The sequence below is a fragment of the Rhinolophus sinicus genome, linkage group LG06 (genome assembly GCF_036562045.2).
Source record: "Rhinolophus sinicus isolate RSC01 linkage group LG06, ASM3656204v1, whole genome shotgun sequence".
NCBI lineage: Eukaryota > Metazoa > Chordata > Mammalia > Chiroptera > Rhinolophidae > Rhinolophus > Rhinolophus sinicus.
The window spans coordinates 54418504-54435939 of record NC_133756.1 but is presented as its reverse complement, the minus strand read 5'-3'; the positions used below and the strand labels follow the sequence as shown (position 1 = coordinate 54435939).

The following is a 17436-nucleotide window of genomic DNA, read 5'->3' as shown; positions in this document are numbered from 1 at the left end:
CAGTGCAAAGGGAGAAATTTAAAACTATAAATGTTTACAGTGAAAAACAAGAAAGATCTCTAGTCAACAATTTATAACTTAGGAAACGAGAAAAAGAGGAACAAACTAAACCCAAAGCTAACAGAGGAAGGAAGTAACAATTAGAACAGAGATAAAATAGAGAATAGAAAAACAATAGAGAAAATAAATACAACTAAAAGTTGATTCTTTGAAAAGATCATCAAAATTGACAAACCTTCAGCTAGATGGACTGAGGAAAAAAGACTCCAATTAATAAAATCAGAGATAAAAATGGACATTACTCCTAATTTAACACAAATAAAAAGGAGTATAAGAGTACTATGAATAATTGTGTGCCAACAACTTGGATAACCTAGATGAAATGGGAAAAATTTTAGAAACACAAAACTGATCAAGACTAAATCTCGAAAAAATATAAAATCTGAATAGACCTATAACTGATAAGAATATTGAAACAGTAATCAAATGTCTTTTGACAAGAAAAGCCCATTACCTGTTGACTTCACTGGTGAATCCTACCAAACGTTTAAAGAAGAACTAATACCACTTCTCAAACTTTTCCAAAAATCGAAAGAGGAGGGAATACTTCCTAACTCATTCTATGAGGCCCGCATTACACTGATACCAAAGTCAGATAAAGATAATACAAGAACAGAAAATTAAAAGATCAGTATGCCTTATAAATGTTGATGCAAAAATCCTCAACAAAATACTAGCAAACCAAATTCAGCAGCATATTGAAAGGATTATACACCACTACCAGATAGGATTTATTTCTGGAATGCCAGGATAGTTCAACATACGAAAATTGATCAATATACCCCATTAAGTGAATGAAGGAGCTAAAGAACACATAATCCTCTCAATTGATGCAGAACAAGTATTTGACAAAATTCAGTACTCTTTCATGATAAAAACACTCAACAAACTCGGAACAGAATGCAACTACCTGAACATAATGAAAACCATATGAAAAAACCACAGCTAACATCATACTCAGTGGTAAAAAAGACAAAGCTTTTCATCTTAAGATTAGAAAAAATGCAAGAATGCCCACTTTTGCCACTTCTAGTCAATATAGTACTGGAATTTCTAGCCAGGTCAAATAGGCGAGGAAGAGAAATAAAGGCATCCTAATTGGAAAGGAAAAGTATCTCTGTTGGCACACGACATGTAGAAAAACCCAAAGATGTAAAAAAAAACAAAAAACACACACCAAGAATCTGTTATAGCTAATAAATGAATTCAGCAAAGTAGCAGGATACAAAGTCAACACACAAATATGAATTGCATTTCTGTACACTAACAATGAACAATCAATCCAAGAAGGGTATTCCATTTATAATAACATGAAAAAGAATAAGATTCTTAGGAATTAACTAAGGAGGCGAAATACTTATATAATGAAAACTATAAAACATTTCTGAAAGAAATTTAAAAAGATATGAATAAATGGAAGCACATTCTATGTTCATTGATTGGAAGACTTAATATTGAACAATGATGAAATTGCCCAAGCGAACCACAGATGCAATACAATCCCTATCAAAATCCCAATAACATTTTTTTTTTTGGCTAAAATAAAAAACTGTATCCTAGAATTCGTACAGAATCTCAAAGAACCCCAAAGAACCAAACAGTCTTGAAAAAGAACACCAAAGCTGGAGGACTCATTCTAACTGATTTCAAAGCTTGCTACAAAGCTACAGTAATCAAAACATTGTGGTATTGGAATAAAGACAGATATGTAGACCAATGGAATAGAGTAGAGAGTCCAGAAATAAGCCCTCACATACATGGTCAAATGATTTTTGATGAGTGCTTAGACCATTTAATAGGGAAAGGGTTGTCTTTTCAACAAATGGTGTTGGGAAAACTGGATATTCACATCCAAAAGAATGAAGTTGAACCCTTATCTAACACCATATGTAAAAATTTAAGTCAAAATGGAGCAAAGATCTAAATATAAGAATTAAAACTATAGAACTCTTAGATGAAAACATAAGGCTTCCTCACCTTGGATTTGGCAATGACTTCTTGGGTATAATACCAAAAGCACAGGCAACAAAAGAAAAAATAGACAAATTGGACTTAATGAAATTTTTAAAATTTTGTGCAGAATAAAAAGGCAAACCAGAGAATGGGAGAAAATAATCGATATTTACAAATCACATATCTGATAAGAGATTAATATCTAGAATGTATAGAGAAATAAAACTCAATAGCAACAAAAAACAACTGGATTAAAAAATGGGCAAAGGACTTGAATAGAAATTTCTCCAAAGGAGATATACAAATAGCCAATAAAATAAGCAAATAAAAAGATGCTCAACATCACTGATCATTATGGGAATGTAAATTAAGACCACAGGGAGATAGCACCCCACACCTATTAAGATAGCTTCTATCAAAAAAACAGGAAATAACAAGTGTTGGTGAGAATATGGAGGAATAGGAATCGTTGTGCACTGTTGGTGGGATTGTGAAATGGTGCAGCTGCTATGGAAAACAGTATGGCAATTCCTCAGAAAATTGAAAACAGAATTACCATATAATCTAGCATTTACATTTCTGGGTATATATTCCAAAAAAATAAAATAAAGTTTCAAAAAGATATTTGTACACACATGTTCATAGCAGCATTATTCATTTTAGCTGAAACAGGGAAGCAACTGAAGTGTCCATCCATGGATGAATGGATAAGCAAAATGTGTAGTATAAATACGATCAAATTCATTGTATGTATAATACAAGACAATTAAGCCTTAGAAAGAAAGGTAGTTCTGACATGGGTATAATATGGATGAACCTTGGGAACATGTATGCTAACAGAGATAAGCCAAGCACAATAGGACAAATACTGTATGATTTCACTTATATGAGCCACTTAGTATTGTTATAGAGAACACAAAATGGTTGTCAGGGTCTAGGGAAAGAGGAGAATGGGGTGTTATTTCATGGGTAGATTTTCAGTTTTATAAGGTGAAAAGCACTCTGGACATACTGTAGTGATGGCTGCACATTCTAAATGTATTTAATACTACTAACCTATACATTAAAAAATAGTTAAGATGGTAAATTTTATGTTGTATGTATTTTACCCCAATAAAAAATTACACTGAGCTAAATGAGATTTTATATTTATAGTACATAATAGGTTTTTGGTTTTTGAGGCAGAATTTCATTTTTAAAAGCAGCTATAAGACATAGTTGGGGCCTGGCCTTGTTAATATTTGGAGTTGTGAAACTTGATATTAACATTAATAGTATATCATATTTGTTTTTCATTTCTTATTTTCTACAGTCGTGACAGTGTTTCAGTCTTTTCTTGTCTTTCATGACCTTCTGAAGTGAGCTAATTAGTGATTTTGTACAATGTCCTTCAATTTGGGTTTGTTTGATGATTTCTCTTGATTATGTTGAGAGTATGCATTACTGGGAAGGATACCGCAGAAGCAAGGTGCCCTTCTCGGTACATACTAACCAGGGGTACATGATGTCAGAATGTAATACTGGCGATGTTAACCATGATCAGTTGGCTCAGATGTTGTCTGCTAGGATTTTGTACTACAAATTTACCATTTTTCCCTTTGTAATTGTTAAATATTTTAGGAGAAATACTTTGAGACTATGCTTATTAAACTTTTACCCACTGTTTTTAGCATCCATTGATTTTTCTTCCCTGTGGCAGTTGCTGTTGTGGATTTCTAATGGTGATTTTTATATTTGCCTCATTTCTTCTACATTTATTAATTGTGTTTCTTTTGGTAGGAATAGTTGCCCCTTTCCCCCATTTTAAATTTGTTAGTCAATTTTAGTACAGTCATGCGTCATGTAATGTGGATGTTTTGGGTCAACAATGGACGGAATAGGCAAAGGTGGTCCCATAAGATTATAATGGGGCTGAAAAATTCCTGTCACCTAGTAATGTTGTAGCCATGGAAACGTCATAGTGCAATGCATCACTCACATGTTTATGGTGATGCTGGTATAAACAACCTACTGCATTTCCAGTTGTATAAAGTATGGCACATACAAGTATGTACAGTACATAATACTGGTAATGATAATAACCAACTGTGTTACTGGTTTATGTTAGTATTCTTTTAATCATTATTTTAGAATGCATGCTTTCTACTTATTAAAAAAACAGTTTCCTGTAAAACAGTATGCCATGTTACCCCAGCAACAGCCTCATGTATCTTGTGTTTACTGCATCTCTCAATTGCATCAATTTTTCTTGTGTTTGATTTAATCTTGTATTTTTTTCTTCATGGTCCCTAAGCTTTAGAACAATGATGAAATTGCCTAACAATGCATTTCTCAGAATGCATCCCTGTTGTTAAGCTTTTTTTTTTTTTTTTTGGTTAACATTCAGTTGAACTCTACAGATGTATTTTAATTTGAGGGGGGACAATGGGCAAATTTAAAGCCGAATACTGAATAGAATCTGTGAACTCAATTCTCTGTTTGGTGCCTTATATATTTTACTTTATAAGGTTTACTTTTGTATGGGTCTTATTTTTGTTATTTGTGAAGTAATTTTTTGTAAGAATTCATGTGATTAGATGATTTTTTCTCATATCAATTATCTCAAGTTATAAGTTGGGGGAATCTAATGAAAGTATATTTTGGGTTAATATATAGTTTTAAATTTTATAATTTAATAACTACTTTGGAATGAAAACATACCTTTTTTTTTTTTTTCCTTCTTAGGCTTGAAAAGGAATACACTACAATAAAAACTAAAGAAATGGAAGAGCAAGTTGAAATTAAAGTAAGCTTCTCAGGACTTTTAAAAGTGCTGAACATAAATTGATTGAAGTCAGTTATTTGGCCATAGATGTTAGGTTATGTTAATATATTTGTTACCTACCTGTATTACATTTAGCAGTGATGTTTGTATTTATTTATTGATACATTTATTTGCCATCCCACGAATTATAGTTAAAAACAGATATTTCAAAAACCAGAACAATGTGACTAGAGTGGTTTTCATTCTACTGTAAAAGAGTGCAGCTTTTCCCTTTTTCTAGGTATGTTGGTAGGTTATCAGAAGAAAATACTTCCACGGGAAACATAATTATCATTCCATTTAAGCATATTTTTAAAAGTTGCAGAGAAGATAATTACAGTGTGCTGAGACTAACAGCAGTATAGTCTAAGGTAGACCAAACAGCAAATCATTGCACTAGAACTCACTATGGCTGTCTTGGGGATGCAGGAAGCTTGGGCTAATTCAACTTTTCATCACTCAGTAAAGGTTATACTTTTGAACTACTCTCCAGAGAAATGGGTAGATTTTAAACTTAAAGGACATATAAATTCCTATGTGTACCTTAAAATTCTTATTCGTTCTGCCTGTAAAGCCAGAAATTCTTAAGTTGGGGATTTTTGGTATTGTTTGAGCTTAGAGTTAAGGAAAGTTGTATTGGCTTTTATGCTGGTGTTTCAGGACGGGGATGATGAGTAGGAGCATGAGTTAGTGAGGGAACTCTGGCTGAGCCAATTCCTTATTTCTTAATTCCCCCCTCTCCCCCCCCCAAAAAAAAAGAAACAAAAATAAAACAATTGTTATTGAGTGACTCCATTTTTTTTTAAACTCTTTGTTTGGGTGTATCTGTCTGAATTTTGATTTGGACCTGGCAAGACATTAGATGACCACCTTATTCACAATTAATTAGCCCTGTATTAGTTCAGCCTTGCTACAAAATACCACTACATTACTCACACCCTACAGGTCCTTTTTACAAGGGAATGGGTTCTGTTCGTACTCCTTGCTGCGGTCCTCCTCAGAAGCCTCCTGGGAGACTATTTTTCTATGTGACTGACCTCTCTCTCATCAACTCTGTCTCCCTTCTCTAGATGTTTATTTTCATCTGTCACCTATTCCTATTAATTGGAAATAAATACTTCTACATTTTTCAGAGAGAGAAAGAGAGAGAGGCAGACAGACAGAAAGAAAAGATCCTTGTGGATGTTTTTCCTTCCTTTTTAAAATTTCTGTCACCCAACTGCTGCTCTACCATTTGCTTTTCTTTTAGGTACCATGAGTAAGGGTAATATTAAATCATACCCTCCACTTCAACCTACTGAAAGTAAAAAGTACGTCATCCTGATGAGTGGGGAGAGAGTATGGGTTATCGCATACCAGGAATATTCGGAACTGCAAATCAAGAATCTGAGGATGGGGAAGCCATCCTGTTCAATTCTCCATGCAAAGTTATTGGGGGGAAAAAAACAAAACAAAACTCAAGTCTATGAACAATTCTTGCTCTTGAAGAAGTTTCTGCTAAAATTAAGTCACATGAATGTAGGAATAGCAAAAGGCCTTTTCAAAAAGATCTTTAGCAGATTTTAGTCTTTATTTGCAGTTTTTTCCAAATTTTGGTTTTTGTGGAAAGTTATGGTTCACTTACTTTACAAAATACTTTTGCGTGCCAGCTCCATGTGTTGTAGGTAAAAACAGATGGCATAAAGTTATTTATAGAGAAGAATCGGGGGAAAACAGAAAGATAAAAATATTAGTGGGACATATCAGGTAAATAAAGTATGCTGATCTCAAAGGTAGTGTGTTCCTTTTATAACATCTTATTTCCACATAGTTCTGTCTTACGCTTGTACCTTTTTATCTCTTTCTTCAATCCTCCTTCCTGCTCCAAACACAAAGCCAAAACCATTTGTGTGACTGCACTTTTTTTCCTCTTTAAGTTTAGGTATGTCTGGTTTTTCACGTGGACCTAGCAACTCATGTCAGTTATAAGCAGATGACTACCTTGTTTATAGGATCAGCCATGATCAAATGACCACCTTATTTACAAGCAATTAACCATGTATTATTTGATATGCCACTTCCTTATTCACTCTCTTCCCTTCCCCCCAAGGTCCCTTTTACAATGGAGTGAGTTCTCTTAAACTAGTACTTTCTCGCCTTAGTTCTCAAAAGCTTTCAGGCACACAGTGTTGTACTGTTCTTTACATACGCACATAGTATGATCATCAATTATTTGACGTTTTAATACAGAAGTGAAAAAAAATCAGCCTTTGATGTTATACAATGTATTTAAGGTTTCCATTGTTGTCACTTTAATTAAAATTCTAAGACCTTTGGTTTGGTGACCTTTTATTGTAAGAATTGTATCTGTTGGTCAGCTCCCTGACCAAGACGTGACTTTTTAGTGTTTTGCACCCCTTCTCTAAAAGTGTTATGGGAAGATTTTAATAATAGTGCTTTCATATGGAGAATCTTACATTTTACTGTATGAAATTTTTTGTTAATCGAAACATCTTTATCAGTATCTTCTTCCAATCTATTGATATTACACCTGAGGGGGAGGAGGTAAGAAATATTAAAATTTTAGCTTATGTTAAGGTAATCCACAAATCTTTAAAAAAGAAAAACCTTTATCCCCCACTCTATTTAAGACGAACATAAGAACTGCTAATCTAGTATTTATGTTTAAATTTATGCTTTGAGGCATAGAGATCTAAAGCCCTGAAAATGGTAGGTGTTAGAAATTCTAACTGGTTTTTAGTCAGGAATTAAATATTTTTTCTTATTTCAAAAATTATGAAATATTTCAGATATGCTAAAAAACAGAGAATATAAAAGCACTTGTACATCCACTGCCTGGCCTATAAAAAAGAAATCATGACAAAATATTATCTAAATCATCCAGTAATTATCTTTAGCAATCAATGTGAGGTATTAGTATTGACACTCACATTTATTCAACACTTAATATATGAAGGACCATCATACATTATTTTCTCCTTTTATCCATGCAATAGTATTATGAAAGGTTTCTTATCATCTTTTCATGAAGAAACTAAGCTTCAGAGAGCTCAAATAATATGCTAATGGTCGCATTGCTAGAAAACAGTGAAAGTCAAGGATTTGAACTCAGATTTGTGTGTGTTATTTTAAGGCCATATGTGTTCAGTGTATATGCTGTGCAGCGTTCTAAGAGAGACTAATATATTGGTAATGTGAGAAGGATTTGAATGCCCATTTCACTGTGGCATTCTGAACTTTTCATTAAAAAAACTAATGGCTGCATAATAATGTCCAGAGGGGTTGCATGCAGTAGCATAATTTATTTCATAAGTCATTCATTCATTTAACAGATACTATAAAGTGTCTACTTACATGTCCAAGTACTATTCTAAGTACTTGAGATGTGTTTATGAAAACAAACTAATTCCTGCCTTCATGGAGTTTACATTCTAGTACAGAAGTCAGACAATAAACAGAAAAGTAAAATGTAGAGTATTTATGCGATGATAAGGGTTAAACAGGAGAACAAAATACCTTAAGGAAGGGAAAACAAAAGGGTATTGTTTGGATTGAAAATTTAGGGAAGTTGACCAGGTTACTTTTGAATGAAGACCTGAAGGAAGCGAGAGAGCTAGATATACAGGTATCTGGAAGGGGAGCAGAATCTGGTTGGGAGTGTGCCTGATGAGGAATAGCTAGGAGGCCATTATGGATGGGACAACATGAGTGACCAGGAAAGTGATAGGAGGTAAGGTGTTGCCCATGTTGTCCTCAAGAACACTCTCCACTCCAAACTATTTGCAGTTTCCCAATCTCACCATGCTCCCTTACTTACCGCCCTTCTTTCCTGGGATTCTCTTTTGTAACCTCTCCTTATTATTCTGCATATCTCAACCAGTATCTTTCAGGAATCAGCTGAAGCTTCACCTTCTGTGTAAAGCCTAAGCTGGCTACCCCATCCCAATAAAATTGACCATTTTACTTTTACACTCAGCTTAGTTCAATTGATTATACCTATTTGTTTTCAAGTCTATCCTGCCTGGCTAGATTATGAGCGCCCTGAGGTGGCACCTGTGTCTTATCTTTTCGTCTTTTGAAACTAAGTCTCGTGTTCCAGCACTTGAATATGTTTGTTGAATGCATAATGCTCAAATCTCTGCTCTGTTCCATATAGTCTCCTGGGTAGAACAACTCAGTTCTACTTTTTTCAGCCGTTGAGGAAGTTCAGAGAATGGAATGGAAGGATTCTGGAAACTCAAAGTCCAACACTAGTTTTGAGACAAATTTTTATCATGGTGGAACAAATTCTTTGTGTGTGAAAATTCAGTGGAAGAAAAAAAAGGATGTTGCACATTGCAGATAATTTAGGGTGTTGTTGACCGTGTGAATGAAGACTTTGGCTTTAACTCTGATTAGCAATCGGAGGCTTTAGTATAGGAGCACAAGATCTGACCTAAGTTTTTAGTGGATCCTTCTGGCTCCTGTGTGAGAGTAGATTGCTGGAGGCAAAAACTAGAGAAGCAGGGAGACTACGAACAAGGCTAATGAAGTAATATAGGCAAGAGATGATGGTGGCTTGGACTGGGGTAGTAATAAGTGATTGGATTCTGTAGAGATTTTAACAGTAAAGCTGGCTGAATGTGGCGGTACGAGGGAGACAGGAATCAAGCCTTCTGGCCAGAGCAAAACGGAGTTCCCATTCCAGGATGGGGAAGACCACAGGAGCATCTGGTTTGGGGAGGAATACGAGGAGCCTAATTTTGCATATTTTAAGTCTGAGATTCCTAGGAGATGTTTAAGTAGCCCCTTGAATATTTGGAATTGGAGTTAAAAGAGGACAGGCTCAATATATAAATTTGGCAGCACTTGACACAATGATAATATTAAAGCCATGAGAGTGGATGAGATTACCTGGAGAATGAGTGTAGATAAAATAGAGAAGAGAGTTCAAGAATTGAGCCTGAGTGTAAACCAACATTTAATAAGTCAGGCAGAAAAAACCGAGAGCCATATGACTTCACTCATTTGTGGCATATAAAACTGACAGCAAGAAATGAACAAGACAAACAAGAAAATCAGTAAACACAACAGTTCAGTGGTTACAAGGGGGTAAAGGGGGTCAAATAGATGATGCTGGAAGGAGAACTGACTGGGTGGTGAACACACAGTCCAATATGTAGATGACGTATTACATAAATGTGCACTTGAAATCTGTATGATTTTACTAACCAATGTTACCCCAACAAATTTAATAAAGATAAAAAAGTGAAAATAAAGATAAAGGTTGGGAAGATGAGGATAAAGCAACAGAGCACGAGAATACCAGAGAAAAGAGTGAAAGGTGATTTATGTTGAGTTTTGGTTTTCTTATTTTAGGTAGAAAGAAGTACAAGTACGTAAAAACATGTTTTTATGTAGGAAATAATTAAGTAGGAAAAACTAATGATGTATGAATGACAAGATAATTGCTGGAGTCAGGAGGGTATGGGATTTAGTGCATGAGTAGGAGACTTAACTTGGTTTAGCATAAGGAGTTAATCCACAATAACAGGAGAGAAAACAAAATATATGGGCAAGAAAGGAGGTAAAATATAAGATGTGGTTGTGAGAGTTTGTGAAATTCTCTCCTGATTGCTTCAATTTTTTTCAGTGAAATCGTAAGCAAGATTACCAGGTTAGAGGGTTGCTGGTTTGAAGAAAGAGGAATTAATTATAAAACAGTGATCTAAGAGAGGAGAAGGAATGGACTAAGCAAATACTGTTTGTTGCTAGGATGCATTGAGTCCAAATGAATTTAGTGATTATTAATTTAAATAAGAATCATGGTTGTATTTCCCTTTGGTCATAGGTACAGACACAGAGTTGTCAGTCTGTTGGCTCAGAATAGTAGTTTCACCAGGAAGTATATACTAACTACTTAGAAACAGATGGGGGAGGGAGGATAAAAGCAAGGGAAAGTCTATAATGATTGGAAATTAAACTTTGTAAGGAGAGAAGCAAGGAGTGAGGAACAATGAAAAGTTGATGGGCAACCTGGATTGTTCCTATGAGAAGGATTGTTGAGCTTGGGTTATGTCATAAAATAAGTAAGTAGAAAAGAATAGGAGATGAGAGTTGAAGAGTGGTGGTTTAAAACCAAGATTTTCCTATTTTAGGATATTTGTTTCTTTCTTTTTTCATTAAAAATATGCTTATAGTTAGCATCTTGTATATAAAGTTTTTTGGCACCTTGAATTTCCTTAGCCAGTTGTAAAAAGTAGAATTACTGAATTATAGGATATCAGCATTTGTAAGGTGTTTATATGTACTAAGTAAATTTTCTAAAGAATATTTCAAGAGTATATCCTTCTTAGCAGTGAGATTCCATTTCACTAATACTTTGCCAACATTAGATATTTCCTTCTTGCTCTCATTGTGTTTCGTTTTTTCTTTTCTAATTTGGTAGGTCAAAAAAATTCTCTTATATTTATTTTTAAGTGTACATATCTATTGGTGTTTCTCTTTGTGGTTTTCACTTAAAAGTTTAGAAAACACTCTTTTAATTAGTTCCAGATTAATGTGATTAAAGAGAAAGATACTAAAAAATTAGTGAGAAATTGGTTAAGTGATAGATTTTAGTCATTAACTTTCCTATTTATCAGCAATAAACATTACAAAAGTATCTTTGGAGAGGTTTCATTTAAAATAAAAACAAAAGCATACCTAAGAGTAACCTAAATGAAAAGTAGGATAGAACCTAAGAAATAAACACTGAAAAACTTTGCATACAGTCATTTTAAAAAGATGAATAAAAGGTAAAGGCAAAATAACCACATGTTGTGTAAACATGAATTTCCCCACAAAATGCACATTAACAAATCCAGGCAAATTTAATTCCCTGCAGTATTCCAGAGAAATGAAAAATCTAAACAATAATTAAATACCTAGACAAAAGTAATAAAACAATATTGCCTAACTTTAAAAATATAAGCAATGCTGATCTATAACCAAGTGTTTGGTATGTATTAAATGCTGTGCTATCTCATTGAATTCTTCTGATATCACTGTAGGTGTTATTACTCGAATTTTCCAGGTGAGGAAATGGAGATTCTAAGACATTGAATGACGTGCACCGGTGTTAATTGTGCAATGAGGATTTGAACCTAAACCTGCCTAACTTCAAAACCCAGTCTCTTAACTAATTTAATACACTGGTAGTTAAAGTTTGGGGAGAATAAAACAATATAACAATGGGAGAAATTAGTTCTACCAAATATAAAAAGGCATTACAAAGTTTTACCAAAATACTATGATACTAGTCCAAAAAAAGACAGAAACACTTGAAATTTAATAGGTAACCAACCCTGAAATAGTCCTTACTAACTGAAAAAGTCTTATAGTTAATCAGTTCATGATGAAGTGGCTATCATACAAATGAGGAATTGATGACTTATTTAAAAAGTAGTAGTATTAAGACACTTGAGTAGATGTTTGAGGAAAAATCAATTTAGATTTTTATTTATAACAAAATTTCAGAAGATTTAAAGGGGATGGGAAAGGAGATCCAGGTGAGTGTTTTTCTAAATTTTATTAGCATTATTTCTATTGTAACATTAACTTTATTCACTTAATTTTAATTGTCTGGTTGAACTTACCTTTCTAAATCTTTTAGGATAAATAAAATGTTATAATTTTTTGGAGGAAGTATGTTAACATTTGAGAATCACATTTGTTTCTTTGGCTTTCTAGACTTTAACAGCATTTAATAATTGCTTATTTGTGTAGACCACCATGCTATTTTGTAGTCTGAGATCATACATTTCCAATCATCTAAATATGTTTTAGTGAATAAAACAAGGAAATCTAATTTGCAGAATATCTTTGTAATAACTCTGTAAAAAGTAGAATTGCTAATTATAGGATTTATTTGTTCTAATTTGTGGTCTACTTAGTAAGATACAATAATTCAGAATCTTTTATTTCCTTTGTCTGAGACTTTATGTGTCACATAAACTACATTTTAGTCTTTACTGGCAAGATATTAGACTGAATAGATACAATTTCCTGAGGAAGACATTTTTATTTATATAGGAGATTAATATGAAATTATATTGGTGAAATATGCAAAAAGATTTTTTTAATGTAGCGGACTTTAGTTTTAATATTTAATAGCAGTAATTTGACAGGGTTTTGGGAATTGGAACAATTAGGTGAAGATTTTTTTTTAATCTAGTTTTTACTTTCTGAACTATGAAAAAATGCTAGAAATTGGAGCTTTTAATTTTCTTATGTTTAGAACAATTCATGAACGATTCATTTAATGAAAACTGTATTTTCAGAATGTAAGGAGTTTTGCAACTTGGCATATTATGTAACACATAAATGGAAGCTGGTTTAGTTCTAAACTGACAATTGGATATTTATCGTATGAGCAGGCATTTTTCAGATTTCTTGTCTATGTGATAGATATTTGAATACTATTTATGTAGATAAGCTTTATAGGAGATAAATGAGTTAAAAATCTTTTCTATTTAATGGAGATGTTAAGACATACAAGGTCAGACAATTAAGTTTGCGAACTCATCCTACTAGAAAAAGTGCTACATACCTCATTGCTGAATATCACTATGGTCACCTTCGAAGTACTCCCCTAAGGCAACTATGCACCGACACCAGTGCCTAGTTCGCCCTTCAAAGCAATTTTGGAATGGCCATCTTTTTCTGGAATGGCCCTCAGAGCTGTCATCATATTACCCTTGATGTCCTGAATATCATCAAAATGTCTTCCTTTCAGTGATTCCTTTATCTTCAGGTAAAGAAAGAAGTCATTGGGGGCCAGATCAAGTGATTAGGAAGGGTGTTCCAATACAGTTATTTGTTTACTGGCTAAAAACTTCCTCACAGACAGTGCCGTGTGAGCTGGTGCATTGTCATGATGCAAGAGCCGTGAATTGTTGGTGAAAAGTTCAGGTCGTCTTTTTCACGCAGCCTTTTCAGCACTTCCAAACAGTAAACTTGGTTAACTGTCCAGTTGGTACAAATTCATAATGAATAATCCCTCTGATATCATAAAAGGTTAGCAACATCGTTGCAACAAGTTTGCGAACTTAATTGTCAGACGATGTAGGAATATAAGAAAATATAGTATTGATTATGAGTCATTATGATAGGTACAGAAAGAAGGGTTATTTTTGTATGTACTGTAGCTTATATTTAAAATTCAATCACAGCTGGAATGATAAATGTCATTTCCTTTGTCATGTATTTCTTACTCTGAGCCTTTAAGAATTTGACAAATGAAAATTTGTTCATTCCTTAGACTCTTTTCTTATTTATAAAACATGGTACATTTTTAAGTACTATGATTTAGGTATCATTTTTACGTCTCAGGAATGCTTGCAAACCTTTTTTTGTTTGTATGTTTCTTTTTTCTTTCTTTTTTTGCAGAGGTTACGCACAGAAAATAGGCTTTTAAAACAGCGCATCGAAACATTAGAAAAGGTAAGTAAATTACTACTTATGCAATTTCCTGTTGAATGTACAGTATATTGTTTTTCTATTTCACATAAAAGCTGATGAAATCTAGCACAGATGTCTCCAAAGTTGTAGTATTGACTGCTTAACTTGCCTAACCTACTACTTAGCTAAATAACTTGTCATAACTTGTCATTAATAAAAATTGATCACTACTAAGTTCTTGAACTTAAAGTTTTAACTAAGGGTATTATAGTAACATAGTACATATGATATCTAAAATGTATTACATATAATATCTAAAATGTATTTTCATTAGCGGTAACCTATTTGAAAATCTATTCTGTGTAGTAGTTTAAAGATGAGTTTCAAATATTGCTTGACTTTCTGGTCACATATTAAATGTGGCAGTGATTTCTTTAAGGTCTAGGATTGCTTTAAGTTTAGTCAAAATGATTTCTTACATAAAATTCACCATGATTTTCAGCACAGGGGAATTAAACTTTTGATTCGTAGAATTATTTTGTTACCACTTGTCACCTCTTCCTCTTTGTTTCATATAAAATAACTGGACAAATGTAGAAATTTCACATTCTTTCTTATATTATGCTTTTGATATAATGTCTTTTGTTCTTTTGTTTCTGATGGTATAAGAGTATATTGAATAATAAAAGTATAGTGTAAGAAAACATAAGAAAAATACCTGAATTTACAAACTTTTGATGATTTTTGTGTGTGTTTTTTTTGTTTGTTTTTACTAAAAATGAGAGAAAGTAGGTTTAAAAGTACTCCTCATGATATTGCCAAGTATCTTAAAATTTTCCCTGAAAATCTGTAGATCGATATTTAAGAAAGCAATAAATGAAAAATAGTTCGCATATTTGTCTTTTGTTTGAAAGTATTGATGGTTTCATATTAAATAGCTCTGCACAGGGACACAATGCTTATTACAGGTCTATTTTTGTTGTATAATAATTGCAGGTACATTATATTAAGTCAAAAATAGTTTTCCTGTGTTTCCTTCATCTTATTAGAGTTCCTTTAATGATAATCCTACTTTTTTTGTTGACTCACAAAAAGCCTTAGTTGTTTTTAAGTTGTTTTAGTTATATACTTTTCCCCACTAAATACTTAGTTTACAGTAAAATATACATCTTCTTAGTTAGTCTTTTATCTTTGGAGTGAGACATTTTCACAGAGAAAGCATTTTTATTTCATGTAACATTCAGGCTGATACAGATGCTGTAGGAAAGTATTAAGTTTGGATTTTGCTTCTAGGAAACTAAGCACCTTTTTTACTGGCTTAGATGGCTTACATGTGCCCTTTAGCACTTAGAATTCTGTAAATATATATGTATCAATTAAATTCTGCAACCAAAAAATTCAGTTATTGCTAGAGTTTATTACGTTGAGCTCGTTAATTTCATTTGTCATACTTTTCATTTTACATATTTTTCTTGCTTTGTGTCTTTCGAAGTTGGGATTGCACAAATTGCTGTCACACTTTACAAGTGGAATTGCTTACTCAAGTTCCTTCTCCCTTTCATATAAGCGGCTGACTCTAAAAATAAAGATTTAAAAGTATGTTGTAAGAAGAAGATACTTGCTTGTTCCAAATAATTAAAAACCTCTTGGAATTTGTGTTTCGTCTCTTCTAGAAGCACATGATTTTCTTCAGTCTCTCCTTAATTTGATATATTTTTCTTAAGGTTTAAGAGTAAAAATACTTTCAGTAAAAATAGTTTTAAAATCCACATGTCCATTTTGATTACATGAAACGTAGGTGGAATTTGGGTATGCTTTATTTCTTCTTATTCCTAATTTTATCACCTTTATTTTATTCCTCTCTCTTATATTTCTATCTGAATTTTTCCTTTTGTAGGAAAGTGCTTCATTGGCAGATAGATTGATACAGGTATAGTTTTTTTTTGTTTTTGTTTTTTAGCATTTCCCCTAACTTCTAAGGCAAGTTCTAAACTGATATTTTAATGCATGCAATTTTACATGCATTTTCTAAGAAGTAATTTTTTGGGTGGTATGTATGGGTATAAACTTATTTTAAAACAGTATGTTGTCTTGGTTTATTAAACACCCTTTGCACGTTCTAAAGCTAACATTATTTTAAAGTATTAATTACAAAATGGCAATCAGTGGCTTCTGTGAAATTAACTACTGTTCATTGAAATTTTAATGCTGCATGTACAAGTCAATAATATTGCATGAACTGAATTTTCATTGACTGAAAGATTTGTTCTCAGGATTGTCAGGTGCATTTTTTATTTAGCTTCCCAAAATTTGGTGGAGCAATAATGAGCTGCTGGCTAATAATTACTTAGGCTGTTTGTTCTCTGAGGTGATTTTTTAAAAAATATGTCAAAATAACAAAACCTCACAAAGGCAGTCTTTCTTGACTCTGTCCTAAATTGCTTTACACACACAAAAATTATGTCCTAAGGGACAAGTGACAAGAGCCCAGGAGGCTGAGGAAAACTACCTCATAAAACGGGAACTGGCCACCATCAAACAGCAGAGTGATGAGGCCAGTGCTAAACTGGAGCAGGCTGAAAATACCATCAGGAAGCTCCAGCACCAACAACAATGGGTAAGGAGTCTGGTAGTACTTTTTCTCACCTTTCTCATCCCCTTCCCTTTAGACCTTTTTTTTTCCCCAAAGCACCACTCTGTGCTCTTACTATAAATAATTTGGTTTTCTACTTTAATTAAATTCTTAAATTAACCAATTTTATTTCTGTAATACTTCATGGTCTCACAGTGACCTAAAGACTCCTCGTTCTAATTTTTTTTTTCTGTCTCCATAGTTTTGTTAGAAATAGGGAATATTTTCTTTTCCTTATATTATGTTCTGAGTCATAGTAAATAAGTGATGTATGTCAGACCTGCTTTCCAGGTTTTAAAACTCTGTTTCATAATGGGTATTTTGCCATCGGTAATTTTTAAATTTTAACTTCAGCTGATTTTTGTTAATAGTGCAAACAAAATATTATCCAGTGTAGAATATATGTAATTAATTCATTTAAAGCTTTGATAATTTGGTGATTTATGTCTTATGCTGTACTATATAGCCTTAGCTTCCTACATCAAGACACTAAATTATGGGTTAAGGTATATGCTTACATTTTTTCAGAAGGAGAGAAGTTGTCAAAATTAAAAAATGAACTTATAAA

General features: G+C 33.0%; 1 protein-coding gene across 8 annotated transcripts in view; it reads left to right on the top strand.

Annotated features, from left to right (window-relative positions):
- The window catches only part of EVI5 (ecotropic viral integration site 5), a 229097-nt gene that overhangs the window by 109218 nt on the left and 102443 nt on the right, over positions 1 to 17436 (top strand). For 5 of the 8 annotated variants that reach the window (XM_074335135.1, XM_019752838.2, XM_074335140.1 and 2 more), the window contains exons 10-13: positions 4738 to 4798; positions 14225 to 14278; positions 16134 to 16166; positions 16707 to 16853. In XM_074335135.1, coding sequence (XP_074191236.1) covers positions 4738 to 4798; positions 14225 to 14278; positions 16134 to 16166; positions 16707 to 16853 — 295 coding nt within the window. The remainder of the gene's footprint in view (positions 1 to 4737; positions 4799 to 14224; positions 14279 to 16133; positions 16167 to 16706; positions 16854 to 17436) is intronic. The other 3 variants (XM_074335138.1, XM_019752853.2, XM_074335136.1) reach the window with 2 other exon arrangements.